At 45.7% G+C, this 16,235-nt stretch overlaps 1 protein-coding gene across 3 annotated transcripts in view; it reads left to right on the plus strand.

Annotated features, from left to right (window-relative positions):
• Positions 1-16,126, plus strand: part of CSPG5 (chondroitin sulfate proteoglycan 5) — a 28,226-nt gene extending 12,100 nt beyond the window's left edge. The window contains exons 5-6 of one of the 3 annotated variants that reach the window (XR_001882175.1): positions 15,862-15,975; positions 16,090-16,126. Coding sequence is in view for 2 of the 3 variants with exons in the window: in XM_017855729.1 (XP_017711218.1) it covers positions 4,422-4,583 (162 nt within the window). In the remaining variant the exon portion in view is untranslated. Of the gene's footprint in view, positions 1-4,421; positions 4,953-15,785; positions 15,976-16,089 lie in introns of those variants that run through there. The other 2 variants (XM_017855730.1, XM_017855729.1) reach the window with 2 other exon arrangements.
• Positions 16,127-16,235: the final 109 nt, after the last annotated feature.

The raw sequence follows: 16,235 nt of genomic DNA on the forward strand, positions 1-16,235 counted from the left end.
GTGATCTAGCATGGGGCTTGGGGATCAGCTACGGGGCGGGTGAGGGTGTTGGCCATGGTGGGCTATGCCTGAGACGGGGTGATGGGGTGGCCAAGGCAGCACTCAAGCCATCCCTTAGGAAGCAGCAAGATCTGGCTCTGGTTCTCTACTGGCTCCTCTTAGATCTTGAGGCTGATGTCTTAATTTTTTTTTTTTTTTGAGACGGAGTCTCGCTCTGTCGCCCAGGCTGGAGTGCAGTGACCAATCTTGGCTCACTGCAAGTTCCACCTCCTGGGTTTACACCATTCTCCTGCCTCAGCCTCCCAAGTAGCTGGGACTACAGGTGCCTGCCACCTCGCCCAGCTAGATTTTTTGTATTTTTTAGTAGAGACGGGGTTTCACTGTGTTAGCCAGGATGGTCTCGATCTCCTGACCTCGTGATCCGCCCGTCTCGGCCTCCCAAAGTGCTGGGATTACAGGCTTGAGCCACCGCGCCCAGCCCCACTTTTTTTTTTTTAACCAAATACCCAAACTCCAAGGAGATTGAGGCTGGTGTCTTTCTGTCAGCTTGTGCCCAAGGGGACATCATCCTGTCCTCTCTGGAAGCACTGTGGATGTGAGGGGTGACTCTCCTATCCAGCAGGAAATGTACTAGTGGATTTTCTACCTTCATCTCTAATTCTCTCCACCTCACCCAAAGGTCAAACTTAGTCATATTCAAGATCTTGTGGGCATTGCTGATGAACACTGTTGCCACTTGTTTATGAAGTGAAGCCCTGCTCACTGCTACAGCCACCACACTGACTGCCTCCAAGGGGTGCCAGCAGCCGGGGAGAGTGAGAAATCCTCCAGATGAGCCGGGAGGAGAGACGAGGGGGCACCGGAGTCCAGCCTGCCTTGTGGCCTCTCCCCACCCTTCTCTCCCCGCCCCCAAACTCCTTGCTGGTATTGGTGTTCTCTAAAATTTTGGAGAGTTGTATTTATTTTCATGGAGGCATTATTTCTTTTATATAAGCAAAATAGGTTGAGCAGGTCAATTTCCTACACTGTTTCAATCACTTCTACCAGCCACACTCTGAAAAGATTGCAAACAAAAACGTCTGGGGCTTTGGGCCTGTGACAGGGAAGGGTCAGTGGCTGGTATCTGTGCCAGTGGCACCTCCTTCCCTCCTCCGCTCCTCTCTGCCCTCAGGCTGATGTGCGGCTCTGTAGCTGGCCGGCCTTAGGCTGAGTCTGTGTGAGTGTCTTGTGTAGCTGAGCAACCAGCCTTGAAGGGTATGTCAGGAGGCACGGAGAGTGTAGGAAGTTGCCCGTGCTCCAGGCGCACTGCGTGAATGAAGCCACCAGAAACCCAGGGCAGCTGCCCCAACACTGGGCTGCCCTGGTGGTCCCCACAACGGTGCTGTGGAGACCATGGGGGTAACTTGGGTTGTGCTAAGATTTGACAGACCTTCCAGGATTCCAGTTTATTACTAGGGTTTCTCCATTGATGCCCCTGTGCTTTTTGTTTGTTTGTTTGTTTTTTCCTATTTAACTCTTTCTCACTTCCCAGACTCTCCTCTTGCATGTATTTGTTAAAGCACTGACTGCCCACCCTCTTCCAATAGACGTTTGCCTCTGACCAGTGGGGTCCAGACCTGAACCCACATGACCCCTGGGTTGAAGGGTGCCCATATTGCTGGGGTTGAAGGCTGGGAGCAGCGAGTCCACAGTGGTTCCTAGAAACTTATGCCAGATGTTGATCCAGCTCCCTTGTGATGAGGTACTTCTGTTAAGTCAAAGGCAGTTGGACCTGCTGTGGAATTCAGCTACCCTTGGCTTAATAGGATCAAGTTCTAGAGCAAACACCTGGGTTAGGAGAGCCCCATCTTGGTGTAGACATTCCTTTGCCTGTTGTGTTTGTTGGAGGTATTCAGCTTGTCTAACAGCGCTGTTTGCATATCTCTTGCTTTTGGGATATGCTTCTTCCATCCCTTGGCTCAGAAGGCAGTTTTCTAATCTGGACCTCATGAGCCCTCGAGGGGTCAGGTTTAATCTGGGAGCCCACCTTCATGGCATCAGAGCTCTGAGACCTGAGTCTGTGAGGAGTCACTTAGTCCACTTTTCTTTACATTATGAGAATGTTTCTGTACCCCTGTATGCCCCCAAAGAATATGTGATGAAGGAGTTGAGGGTGAGAGGTTATCTTGAAAGACATAAAAGCAAGTTGTATCCTTGTAAGAAGAGAGGTGGGTATAGGTCCTCTTGTCCTGTTTCAGATTTTAGTGTGATTCAAAGTCCATCCTATATAACGATAGTGTTAGCTCAGCTCTCAAGCTTTCATGCCCATGGTTTCCCCCAAACAGTACAGAAGTACATGAAATAAAAAAGTGCAGCTCTACTTCACCCTCACTTCCCTCTCCATAAAGTACACATGTGTGTGTATATATATACACACAAACACACACCTATATCTATATTTTTGAAGCATAAATGAGATTTTGCTATACATATGTTCTACCCCTTACTTTTTTTCAATCAGTGTATCATGGAGATCTTTCTGTCTCAGCAGATGGACGTTTATGTCGCTGCACAGTGTTTTCTGATTCTAAGCAGTGATTGACCATTCAACTGGCTGCACATGCTATGTGCAGCTGCCTTGCCTCACGTATGCCTCAGTACTCTATGAAGTTCATTGTCTTGTTCTTGTCTCATTGGGAAAAGAAACACGTGTTCCCCTGTCTATAAATCATGTGTGAAGTCTTTGAAACTCTACTAAATTGTCCTCCTTAATCTGGGCCTCTGGAGAAGCACTGAGTGAGGCTGTGGGCATTGGGCAGCTGGCAGTGATTTCCGCACGCACAGAACTCGTGGATGCCCCGATGTCCTGTGTGTACAAGCACCATGGAAAGCCCGGGGTCTCTCCCTACTTTCTTTCCAACTCATCACTCCCATAACCTAGTGCTGTTATGGGTCAAACTCAGTAGCAGGCAGCACAGATGAGGACTCACCAGACTTCTGTGGAGACCACCCTGGTCCTTAAGCATGATGGTAATCTTGAATTTTGGTAGTGGTTGAAGCAAGAATGGCCTTAGCTAGCTGGTCAGATTAGGACACTCTCTACCTTCTTGCCATCCATGAATCTGCCTTAGTGGTTACACACCCTCTTCCATCAGCAGAGTTCCAAGCACTTACAACAGCTATTTGGGGCACCAGAGAAAGAACTGAAGCCCACTGAATAGTACTAGGTATATTCCCCTTAGGGTGGTCCTAAAGGAAATGAGTAAAGCAAGAGTTGCCACAGAAGTTCTCTGAATGTGCAGAATGTAGACCTGGAGGACTTCGTGCTAGTGTGGGCTTCCTGAGAACCTTTAAAAGGCAAATTCAAGCTGGTGTGGTGGCTCACACCTGTCATCCCAGCACTTCGGGAGGCCGAGGTGGGTGGATCACTTGAGGCCAGGAGTTTGAGACCAGCCTGGCCAACATGGTGAAAGCCTATCTCTACTAAAAATACAAATTAGCCAGGCATGGTCACGAGCGCCTATAATCCCAGGTTCTGGGGAGACTGAGGCACGAGAATCCCTTGAACCCAAGAGGTTCAAGATTGCAGTCAGCCGAGATCACACTACTGTATTCTGGCCTGGGCGACACAGCGAGACTCCATCTCAAAAATAAATACATACATACATACATACATACATATATACATAAAATGCAAATTCATCTCAGGTTCAGGAGTTTGTCAGAGAGAGCTTGTCACAGGGCTGTAGGCAATATACATGGATTATTACATTAGAATCAGCAGTGCGAATATCATGTGATGCAGAGTGTGGCAAGCCATTGAGGCAGCCAGGTTCATTCGGGCTTGGATTGAGGACATACCTTTTGGCAGGTTCACTTGTGACAATGAGAGGCTGACACATCTTTGACCTCTACTCAGAGGACATGCTCTTACTGTGGGGAGAGAGGCCCCTAGCATAGCCAGGAGCAGTTCTGCACTTTACCAGTCCTATGCATACCCCACTGTATACACTGATGAGACATGTTCCCTGACCAAGACATCTTTGTGAAAGCAAAACTCAACAGGATGGAAGGTCAGAGGAAGGCCAGGCTCAGCAGGCCACGCAGAGCTCATCAACACATGAGGCTATAGAGGCACCTGGGCCAAGGGACTCTTTCTTCCCGATCTCTGTTCAAGAGAAAACCTTGGACATGGCCCAAATTAAAAGTATTTGTAAACTGATTACTGTCAAGTTTTCCTCTCTGCCTGGCCATTGCTTTTAAGGATGACTTTCCTAAAAAGTTGCTGCTAATGAGTTACTTTGGTTCCTTTTAGTTAATTCAAGTCTTGGAGTTTTTTCCTTGTTTCAGTGATGCTTCCTTCAGCCAGATAGAAAAACCTGATATTATTGTTTGATGGCTGTATGCATTGTCTTCCCCACCCCAACTTTTCCCTCTTCCAGGATGATCCTAGTGCTCCCCACAAAATCCAGGAGGCTCTCAAATCCTGCCTGAAAGAGGAGGAGTCATTTAACATCCAGAACTCCATGTCGCCCAAACTTGAGGGTGGCAAAGGTGACCAGGCTGACTTGGATGTGAACTGTCTTCAGAATAATTTAACCTAAAGCAGAGCAAGAAGAGAGGAAGCAGGGCTGGTGGGTGGGGGGTAGGGGGAAGAAACATTATCTCCTCTTGTACAGAGTCTATTTCTTGTAACCATTTGTTAAACCTCTTTTCTTTTCTGATCTCATGGCATGCTTTGATGTATTTTGTACAGGAGGCAAAAAAAAAAAAATACTTAAAATAAGCAAAGAAACTGAACAGAATTGCATACATTGGGTTGTTTTGTCTGTGCTGTCTGTACATTGCTTCTGCTGCTGTGATTTCTAAACCTGTGCTGTTATTCAACTGACTTTTTTTTGTACTTTGACCCACCTTTTTTTGAAATACCAGTAAAAAACAAAGTTCTTGAAATAAAACTTTTTAAAAAGTTATTCATTTTCTTAGTCATTGTGTCCACTCCTTTAAGTTTGAGTTGAGTTACCTCCACTGAATATATTTATCTATTTATTTATTTTGAGGTGGACTCTCGCTCTTGTCGCCCAGGCTGGAGTGCAAGGCTCACTGCAGCCTTGACCTCCCCAGCTCAAGTAATCCTCCCACCTCAGCCTTCGGAGTAGCTGGGACTACAGGTGCATGCCAACACACCTGGCTAATTTATACATCATTTTTTTGGAAAGGCAGGGTCTTACTATGTTGCCCAGGCTGGTCTCAAACTCCTGGGCTCAAGCAATCTTTCACCTCAGCCTCCCAAAGTGCTGGAATTACAGGTGTGAACCACCGCACCTGGCCAAGGATGTATATTTATTTATATTTATTTATTTGTTTATTTATTTTTTGAGACAGAGTCTCACTCTGTTGCCCAAGCTGGAGTGCAGTGGCGTGATCTCGGCTCGATGCAACCTCCACCTCCTGGGTTCAAGTGATTCTCATGCCTCAGCCTGCCAAGTAGCTGGGACTGCAGGTGTGTGCCACCAGGCCTGGCTAATTTTTGTATTTTTAGAAGAGACAGCGTTTCACCATGTTGGCCAGGCTGGCAAAGATGTATATTTAAACATGTTTGAAATATCAGAACTGTTCTGTGTGTTTGTCTGCTTAGGCTATCATGACAAAATACCACAGACTGGGTGGCTTAAACAGCACAAATTTATTTTCTCGTGGTTCTGGAGGCTGGAAGTTCAAGATCAACCCAAGAGGGTTGGTTTCTGATGAAGCCTCTCTTCCTGGCTTGCAAATAGCTGCCTTCTCATTGCATCCTCACACGGCTTTTTCTCTGTATGCATGTGGAAAGAGAAAGATCTTTGATGTCAGTTCCCGTTCTTACAAGGACACCAATGCTATTGGATTAGTGTCCTTCCTTTATCACCTTTTTAATCTTAGCCCATTAAAAGCCCTGTCTCCAAATATAGTCACAGTGGAAATTGGGGCTTCAACTTATGGATTTTGGGGTAACACAGTTCAGCCTGTAACAGTCTGTTTCACCTATTATTAAGAATACTCTGGCTGGGCGCAGTAGCTCTTGCCCACTGTAATCCCAGCACTTTGGGAGGCCGAGGCGGGTGGATCACAAGGTCAAGAGATCGAGACCATCCTGGCCAACATGGTGAAACCCCGTCTCTACTAAAATACAAAATTAGCTGGGCATGGTGGCGCGTGCCTGTAGTCCCAGCTACTTGGGGGGCTGAGGCAGGAGAATCACCCGAACCTGGGATGCGGAGGCTGCAGTGAGCCAAGATCATGCCACTGCACTCCAGCCTGGGTGACAGAGTGAGTCTCTGTCTCAAAAAATATATATACACTTTCGTTCTTTCATAGATGTTTAGTAAGCTGGGCGGCACGGCACACACATATAGTCCCAGCTACTCCGGAGCCTGAGGCAGGAGGATCGATTGAGTCCAGGAATTCTGAACTATAGTGCACTATGATGATCGGGTGTCCACACTAAGTTTGGTAACAGTATGGTGTCCCCTGGGAGCATGGCACCACCAGGTTGCCTAAGGAGGGGCAAACCAGCCCAGGTCAGAAGCAGAAAAGGTCAAAACTCTCGTGGTGATCATTAATGGGATTAAACCTGTGAATAGCTACTGCACTCCAACCTGGGCAACACAGCCAAGACACTACCTCTAAAAATTAAAATGTTTATTAACATAGCCAGCACTATGCTAGATGCTAGGAATACTAAATGAATAAAATAGATCCAAACCTCAACAAGTTAGTAGTCGGCTTGAGAAACAGACATAAACAAACAATTATAACAGTGTGTCAGTATTATAACAGTGTGTCAGTACAAATAATTAGAATAGTGTGTCAGTGTGTAAAAAGCTATGAGAGTTGGAGTTAAGATTTCAGAAAGGGGCTGGGCGCAGTGGCTCATGCCTGTAATCCCAGCACTTTGGGAGGCCAAGGTGGGAGGATCACCTGAGGTCAGGAGTTCGAGACCAGCCTGGCCAAAGTGGTAAAACCCCGTCTCTACTAAAAATGCAAAAATTAGCTGAGCATGGTGGCGGGCACCTGAAATCCCAGCTACTCGGGAGGCTGAGATAGGAGAATTGCTTGAACTCAGAGGACGAAGGTTGCAGTGAGCTGAGATCGTGGCACTGCACTTCAGTCTGGGTGACAGAGCAAGACTCCGTCTCAAAAAAAAAAAAAAAAAAAGGCCGGGCGTGGTGGCTCCAGCCTGTATAATCCAGACATTTGGGAGGCCGAGACGGGCGCGATCCGAGGTTAGGAGATCGAGGACCATCCCGCTAAACATAGGTGAAGTTCGTCTCTATACAAAATACAAAACACTAGCCCGGCGAGGTGGCGGCGCCTGTGGTCACAGCTACTCAAGAGGCTTGAGGCAGGGAATGGCGTAACCCGGGAGGCGGGAACATTGCAGGTCAGGGCTGAGATACAGCCACTGCACTTCCCAGCCTGGGTGACAGAGCAAGACTCGTTCTCAAAAAAATATATATATACACACACACACACATACATATATTTCAGAAAGGCTTCAAAGAGAGGAGGTTTAAATTGGACTTTGAAGGATAAGGAGGCATTTTTCAGGATAAAATAGGAGACAAGGACATTGAAGGCAAAGGTAGAATACTCAGGAAAGTAGTCTATATGAAGAGATTGTATGATGAAGCTGAAAAGGGCAATTTAGGACAGATTACAAACAGCCCTGAATGCCATTTAAGCCCAGAGCTGAGGGATGGTCAGATTTGTTTTGTGAAAAGACAACTCTGGAGACAGTGGGTAAGGCAGATTGAGGATGGGGATTGTAGAATGGGGATGGATTAGAGAGTGAAGATTTCAAATAGCCAGACTTACCAGCGATTGGAGTTTTCTTGAACATTTTGCCTGTGTTCACTCTGTGATCATTCCAATAACTGGAATCCTTGTGTGTTTCTGTCACCTAATTTCTGCTGGTTCCCCCTGATGTGTGTTCACATGTGCCTCATTTTTTACTTTGTGCTGGACATTGTATTTGAAAACCTGTTTATTAAAATATTTTGAAGCCTAGGACAACTTCTCCCTCTGGAGAGGATTTTTATTTGCTTCTGTCAAGTACCCAGGAGCACCAGAATTCTGGGGTCACAGTAATCCAGATTCAAGGTTGGAGATTTTCTAAGCCACTGAAACCAAGCCACAGACCTGTCAGACTATGCAAGGGCTGGTTTGCTTCTGGTTTATCCTTAACCCTAGGGTGTAATCCTCTCAGGTCACACCTCAAAACAGGCAGTGGTTTACCAGTATTCCACCTTTGGTAGGCCCTGTACTCCACCTCCCCCTGCCCAGCCCTACAAAACTTTCAGAAACACAACCCATTCTCTCCATCGCCTCTGCTAAATGGGCAGTTGCCTGCAGGCCCAAGTGGCCTAAATGCTGAGCTCACCTGTCTGGATTCGTGTCCTTTCTGGGATGTTAGCCTAGTAATTCTTTAGTATCTTGTTAGCTCTTTGATGCTTTTCAAATGTTTTGGCTCCTAGTGCAAGAGTTGGTACAATTTACCTAGTCTCCCATTTACTAACAACAGAAGTCCTCTGTTTTCATCTTGGGTCTCTTGCCCAGATGGTGTTTAGCTGGCGCCATGAACTCAGTCTGCTCTTTGCTGTGGCATAGGGCTGCATATTGGGACGTGTGTCATGGGTTCCTAACCACATCTCTTACCCACTTTCAGCTCGTTGGTTCTGCTTGGGCCTTTCTGGAATCTGTTAACTAGGGAACCTGTCTTTCATGAATAGGTACCTCTGGATCCTTTCACAAGGAGGCCCAATCAAGAAGGACTGGATGTAAAAATACTTTGTAGTACTTCTACTACATGGGCGTGGTGGCTCATGTCTGTAATCCCAGCACTTTGGGAGGCCGAGGCGGGCGGATCACCTGAGGTCAGGAGTTCAAGACGATCCTGGCCAATGTGGTGAAACCCCGTCTCTACTAAGAAAAAACATAAAATTAGCCAAGCATTGTGGCAGACGCCTGTAATTTAAGCTACTCGGGAGGCTGAGGCAGGAGAATCACTTAAATCCAGGAGGTGGAGGTTGCAGTGAGCTGAGATCACCCCATTGCACTCCAGCCTGGGCTATAAAAGCGAAACTCCATCTCAAAAAAAAAAAAAGCACTCGGGAAGCTGAGACAGAATTGCTTGAACCTGGGAGGCAGAGGTTGCAGTGAGCCGAGATTGTGCCACTGCACTCCAGCCTGGGCGACAGAGTGAGACTCCATCTCCAAAAAAAAAAAAAGTGCTTTGTAAATTCTAGATCTCAGCAGACAGAAGGTTTTCTTAGTGTTGTGCTCTGTTTTGTTTCTGCTGCAAGAGTGTTATGAAATATGTGTCAAAGCCCTTGGCTCTGTCTCACCTACCCAGCACAATGCAAGAGGGATAGGAAAGCCCAGATCAGAAGGGGAGCAGGAGATGGCGGAGGCCCACGGAATAGAGTTACTGGATGTTGTCAAGAGTCTTTGACCCAAAGAAGGGGCTGAAGTGTTAGAACAGGGTATATTGATTTCCATCTGCGTCCGTCCTCTTTCCTGCCAGAGTGTTTGTGCTTCTTGATGACTGTGATCCATAGGCCTGGCAAGAGTTCTCTGGGGACCTTGTCCTTTCTCAGATAATGTATCCTGATGAAAAGGCTCATCTGTGCTCCAGAAAGCAGCACCAAACAGTGAACTCGGAGCTAGAAGTTCTCTCAGGAGCCATGTGCTTTCTGAACCTAAGGCTCTTCATCTATAGAATCTTTGCCCTTTCCTAGGACTAGCTAGGCATCAGGGACATAGCAATGAATAAAACGGACCAAAAACTTTGCCTTGTGAAGCGTATTTCTCAGTGTCACGAAATTCATTCCGGGTTCTCCAGGCCCAAGGGAAAGGGCGGGTACTAGCAGGGGAATAGAGGTAGCTTCACTGGTCCAGGAGCAGGGAGCATGCGAATACCACCCTTGCTGGGTGCTACAGCAGAGGCTCTTTCCTCAGCCCAACAGCTCATTGCAGGCATACAAGCAGCTTTGGGGAAAGAGTGAGGAACTCCTCTAAAGCAAGCTTGGAAATAATACTGTCTCCTGAGTGTATAACCATAATATGACACAAAGTACATAGGAACAAGATTGCAGAGTTACCCTAAGGACTCAGATGGCCAGCCAGACTAAGTAACACTCTGGCCAATGGTTTATCAAAACCAGAAGAAGAATGTGACGATCAGAAGGATTCACCTCCAGGTACCCATGTGCACGCAACTCTGGAGCACATACCTAGAAGCAGAATTGCTAGGATGGAATTTAACTTATCTTGACTTTACAAGATCATAGTTAAAAGTGGTTGTATCAGGCCGGGCGCAGTGGTTCATGACTGTAATCCCAGCACTTTGGGAGACCAAGCCAGGAGGATCATTTGAGGTCAGGAGTTCAAAACCAGCCTGGCCAACATGGTAAAACCCTTGTCTCTACTAAAAATAGAAAAATTAACTGGGCGTAGTGGCACACACCTATAATCCCAGCTACTTGGGAGGCTGAGGCAGAAGAATCTCTTGAACCCAGGAGACGGAGGTTGCAGTAAGTTGAGATCATGCCACTGCACTCCAGCCTGTGTGACTCTGTCTCAAAAAAAAAAAAGTGGTTGTATCAGTGAATGACTCCCACCAACACTGGATGAGCTGCCTTTGCTCCACATCCACAGCAGTGCTTGATAGTTTTATACTTGTCAATTTTAGCAATTCTTATTGGCTAAAATGTAGTGGCAAGTAATAGTGATTTTAATTCGCATTCTCTAATTATTAATGACATTGCACAGCTTTGTTTTTTCGATACAGGGTGTTGCTCTGTTGCACAGGCCGGAGTGCAGTGGTGCAATCATGACTCACTGCGACCTCAACCTCCTGAGGTCAGGCTTTTCCCACCTTAGCCTCTCAATTTTCTAATTTTTCATAGAGATGGGGGTCTCCCTATGTTGCTCAAGTTGGTCTCAAACTCTTGGGCTCAAGCAATCCTCCCGCATCAGCCTCCCAGTGTGCTGGGATTACAGGTGTGAGCTACTGCACCCGGGCTGCACAGCTTTTAATATGTTTATTAGCAACCTGGATTTCTACTTTTGTGAAGCACCTGCTTAACTCTTTTTTTTTTTTTTTTTTTTTTTTTTGAGGCGGAGTCTCGCTCTTCGAACCGGACTGGAAGTGCCAGTGGCCCGACTCCAGCTCACGCCAAAGTCCCCTCCCGGGTTGGACGCCATTCTCCCTGCCTCCAGCCTCCCGAGTAACTGGACTACAGGCGCCCCGCCCTCGCCCGGGCAGTTTTTGTATTGTTTAGTAGAGACGGGGGTTTCACTGGTTAGCCAGGATGTGGCCTCGATCTCCTGAACCTCGTGATCCGCGCCGTCGTCGGCCTCCCAAAAGTGCTGGATTACCAAAGGCCTTGGGCCACCCTGCCCGGCCCGACCTGCCTTAACCCCTGAGTCCATTTTATCCATTTTTTCTTTTAGTTAGTCCTTTTCTTAATCTGTAAATGTCAATTTCTCCCTCAACATGTAACAAACAAGTGCTTATAAAAATAAAACAGTTTTCTGGAGTGCACCAAAGTTAGGACAAGTTATTCTAGCCTCCCCTTTTGTACCGCCAGTTTGTAGAAAACATGGTTGAAAAGCAGCATTAAAGTGGACCAATAGTGAGTGGAAATGACTTTTGCCCTTTGGGATCCATGAGTTTGTGTTCCTCACCTCCTTTTGAAGTTATGGCTATTCTATAGAAAAAATGATCATAGCAAGCACCAAGCTATAATTTTGGGAAGAAAAATTTATGTTTCTTAATCACCATAGTGGTTTCGATTGTGTTAAAGAAATTTATAAAGGTATAGTTATATAGTTAGATCACAAATGAATGATGAAGTATTCCACTCCCATCAGGAGAAAGTGTGTGTGTGTGTGTGTATACCACAAAAAAATATATATATTTTTTTTTTTTTTTGAGACGGAGTCTCGCTCTGTCGCCCAGGCTGCAGTGCAGTGGCTTGATCTCGACTCACTGCAACCTCTGCCTCCCGGGTTCAAGCGATCCTCTTCCCTCAGCCTGCCAAGTAGCTGGGATTACAGGTACCCACCACCATGTCCAGCTAATTTTTGTATTTTTAGTAGAGGTGAGATTTCACCATGTTAGCCAGGCTGCTCTCGAACTCCTGACCTCAGGTGATCCGCCTACCTCGGCCTCCCAAAGTGCTGGGATTATAGGCATGAGCCACTGAGCCTGGCTGATTTGGTTTTTTTTTAAATTTAATTATTATTTTTTTACAGATAGGATCTCACTCTCTCAACCAGGGTGGACTACAGTGACGCACAAATAACACTGTAAGATGGAACTCCTGGTCTTAAGCCATCCTCCTGCCTCAACCTCCCAAAGTGGTGGGATTACAGGTGTGAGCCACTGCTGCCAGCCAACTTTTTAGTTTTTAATTTTTTAGTTATATATTGCCTCTTGTGTTGAAACATACATACTGCTTTTTGTAAAGAAGCTCAATTATTTTTTAGTATTGATTTGGTATTCAGTAACCTTGCTAAATACCCTTATAATAATTGATCCATACATTATTTTGGATTTTCTTTTCTTCTTCTCCTTTTTTTTTGAGACAGGGTCTTGCTCTTTTGCTCAGGCTGGAGTGCACTGGTGCAATCACAGCTCACTACAGCCTTGATCTCCTGAGCTCAAGTGATTCCCTCACCTTAGCCTCCTGAGTAGGTGGAACTACAGGTGCCCGCCACCATGCCCAGCTACATTTTTTGGTTTTTAGTAGAGACGAGGTCTTGCTATGTTATCAGGCTGGTCTCGAACTGCTTAGTTCAAGCAATCCTCCCGCCTCTGCCTCCCACAGTGCATTGGGATTTTCTATGTATAAAATCATGTAATCTACATATAATAATAGCTTTGTTTCTTCCTTTACAATCCTTACACATTTTAATTCTGGTTTTTTTTTTTTTTTTTTTTTTTGAGACGAAGTCTCGCTTTGTCGCCCAGGCTGGAGTGCAGTGGCACCATCTCGGCTCACTGCAAGCTCCGCCTACTGGGTTCATGCCATTCTCCTGCCTCAGCCTCCGAGTAGCTGGGACTACAGACACCCGCCACCTCGCCCGGCTAATTTTTTGTATTTTTAGTAGAGACGAGGTTTCACCGTGTTAGCCAGAATGGTCTCGACCTCCTGACCTCGTGATCCGCCCGCCTCGGCCTCCCAAAGTGCTGGGATTACAGGCGTGAGCCACCGCGCCCGGCACATTTTAATTCTGTTTCTTGGATGTCACACTAGACAGGACCTTTCAGTGCCGTAAGAATACATATGGTGAGAGCAGACATCCTCATATCATTGCTAGTCTCAAAGGGAAAAAAGCCTTCAATATTTCATCAAGACTGCCTGCTGTAAGCTTTTTTGCAGCTACCCTTTATCACATTAAAGTTCTCTTCTATTCATAGTCTTGAAGAGTTTTAATTTTAATGGATGTTACATTTTATCAAAAGCTTTTCCACGTCTATTAGGATAATCATGTAATTTTCCTAACTTATTTGCTTAATACAGAAAATTACATCGATTTTTCAAATGTTAAACCAATCTTGTAATTTTGGAATAAACGTAACTTGGTCAGACGCATTAACCTTTCAAATTATTACTAGTCCAAATTTGCCAATGTGTATTTTTAGTATTTGCATATATGTTAATGAGTTAGATTGGCCTATAACCTGCCTATCTTTGTTGGATGTTTGGTATCAACATTATGTCAGCCTTCTAAAATATATTGAGTAGCTGAGTGCGGAGGCCCAGGCAGGCAGATCACCTGAGGTCAGGAGTTCAAAGCCAGCCTGGCCAACATGGCAAAACCCAGTCTCTACTAAAAATACAAAAATTAGCTGGGCATGGTCGGCGGCATCTGTAATCCCAGTTACTCAGGAGGGTGAGGCACAAGAATTGCTTGAACCCAGGAGGCAGAGGTTGCAGTGAGCCAAGATCGTGCCACTGCACTCCAGCCAGGGTGACAGAGCGAGACTCCATCTCAAAAAAAAAAAAAAAAAAAAAGTCTTGGGTAATGTACCTCTTTTTATGTTTTCCCGAGGAGTTAGTGTATATTGGCACCATGTCTTCCTTTAATGTTTAGTAGAACATTGTGGACTTTTTTGTTTTCTATTTTTCTTTCTTTTTTTTAGACAAGGTCTTGCTCTGTCTCCTGGGGTGCAGTGCAGTGGCACAATCTCGGCTCACTGCAGCCTTGACCTCCCAGGCTCAAGCCATCCTCCCACCTCAGCCTCCTGAGAAGCCGGGACCTCAGATGCGTGCCACCATGCCCAGCTAGTTTTTGTAATTTTTTTTCGCAGAGACAGGGTTTCACCAGTTGCTCAGGCTGGTCTCCAACTCCTGACCTCAAAAGATCTGCCCGCCTTGCCCTCCCACAGTGCTGGGTTTACAGGTGTAAGCCACCATGCCTGACCTCTACTACCTAATAAAACATTTTTTAAAAAATATCTCGGCTGGGTGCAATGGCTCACGCCTGTAATCCCAACACTTTGGGAGGCTGAGGTGGGCAGATCACCTGAGATCAGGAGTTCGAGGCCAACCTGGCCAACATGGCGAAAGCCTGTCTCTGCTAAAAATACAAATAGAAAAATTAGCAGGGCGTGAGGCTGGCACTGTGGCTACTCAGGAGGCTGAGGTGGGAGGATCACTTGAGATCAGGAGGCGGAGGCTGCAGTGAGCCAAACTTATGCCACTGCACTCCAGCCTGGGCAACAGAGCAAGACTCAGTCTCAAAAAAANACTCCGTCTCAAAAAAAAAAAAAAAAAAAAAAAAAAAATGATTATTTTATCATTTCATGCTTTGCCACTATCAGTTTGAAAGTTACTAGCTTTTTTCAAGGCTGGGTGCGGTGGCTCACGCCTGTAGTCCCAGCACTTTGGGAGGCGGAGGCAGGCAGATCACTTGAGGCCAGGAGTTTGAGACCAGCCAAGGCAACATGGCGAAACTCTGTCTCTACTAAAAATACAAAAATTTTCCAGGCGTGGTGGCACACACCTGTAATCCCAGCTATTCGGGAGGTTGAGGCAGGAGAATCACTTGAACCTGGGAGGTGGAGGTTACAGTGAGCTGAGATCATGCCACTGCCCTTTAGCTGGGTGATAGAGCAGAACTCTGTCTCAAAAAAAGAAAAAAAGAAGAGAAATGAAAGTTATTTGCTTTTTCCATATTCATTTAGTAATTTCTCTAGAATAGTTTTGACCAATTTTTCATTCTGTACTGAATGAAAATATTCTGTGTGGCTGCTGTTCAGTGTAGTAACCACATGTGCTATTGAGCATTTGAAGTGTGGCTAATACAACGAAGAAACTGAATTTTTAATTTTGTTTAATTTTACTTCATTTAAATGTAAATTGAACCTCATGTGACAGCTCACCTGGCCCCTCAATGTCACATGGCTGGTGGCTACCATATTAGATAGCATAGTTGTAGAAATTATAACTTGCATCCCTTTCTTGTCAATGTCTGGTTTTAACATTATTGTTATCTTCTTCCCAGGCAATTAAAGAACCTTAGAACACTAACTCATTTGTTTCTCTCCTCATATATACGCTACAGTTAATATTTTTAAATTCTCACTATATATTTAAAATTCCAAAAGCTATTATTGTCTTGTTTCCCCCTTGTTCAATCCATCCTATGACCACTCTGGGTTTCCTTATGTTCCTTGAATAACAAGACTCACTTCAGAGCCTTTGCACGGGCTCCTCGGTCTGCTGAGAACATCTTTCCCTCACATCTCTGTACAGATGGCTCCTTCCCGTCATTCAGATCCCTGCTCAGATCAACATCCCCAACGAGGCCTTCCCTGACCCTCTGTTGCAGAATTTGGTGGTTGCCTACCCAACAACAATGTGGTGATCCTTCCTGTGGACCTTCTCTTTGTTTCGTTACCATGCCTCCTCTGAGGCCCCTGCGTTTAGAAGCGAGTCCTAATTGGTAAGCCAATCCAGGTGATTTCTGTCACCTTGCCAGTGATTGTTTTTATTTTTACATTTTTATTTAATTATTTATGTATTTATTTTGAGACAGAGTTTTGCTCTTGTTCCCCAGCCTGGAGTGCAATGGCACTATCTCAGCTCACTACAACCTCCACCTCCTGAGTTCCAGCAGTTCTCCTGCCTCAGCCTTCGGAGTAACTGGGATTACAGGTGCCCACCACCATACTAATTTTTTTTTTTTTTTTTTTTTTTTTTTTT

This window comes from Rhinopithecus bieti, unplaced genomic scaffold (genome assembly GCF_001698545.2).
Source record: "Rhinopithecus bieti isolate Rb0 unplaced genomic scaffold, ASM169854v2 scaffold_39746, whole genome shotgun sequence".
Lineage (NCBI taxonomy): Eukaryota > Metazoa > Chordata > Mammalia > Primates > Cercopithecidae > Rhinopithecus > Rhinopithecus bieti.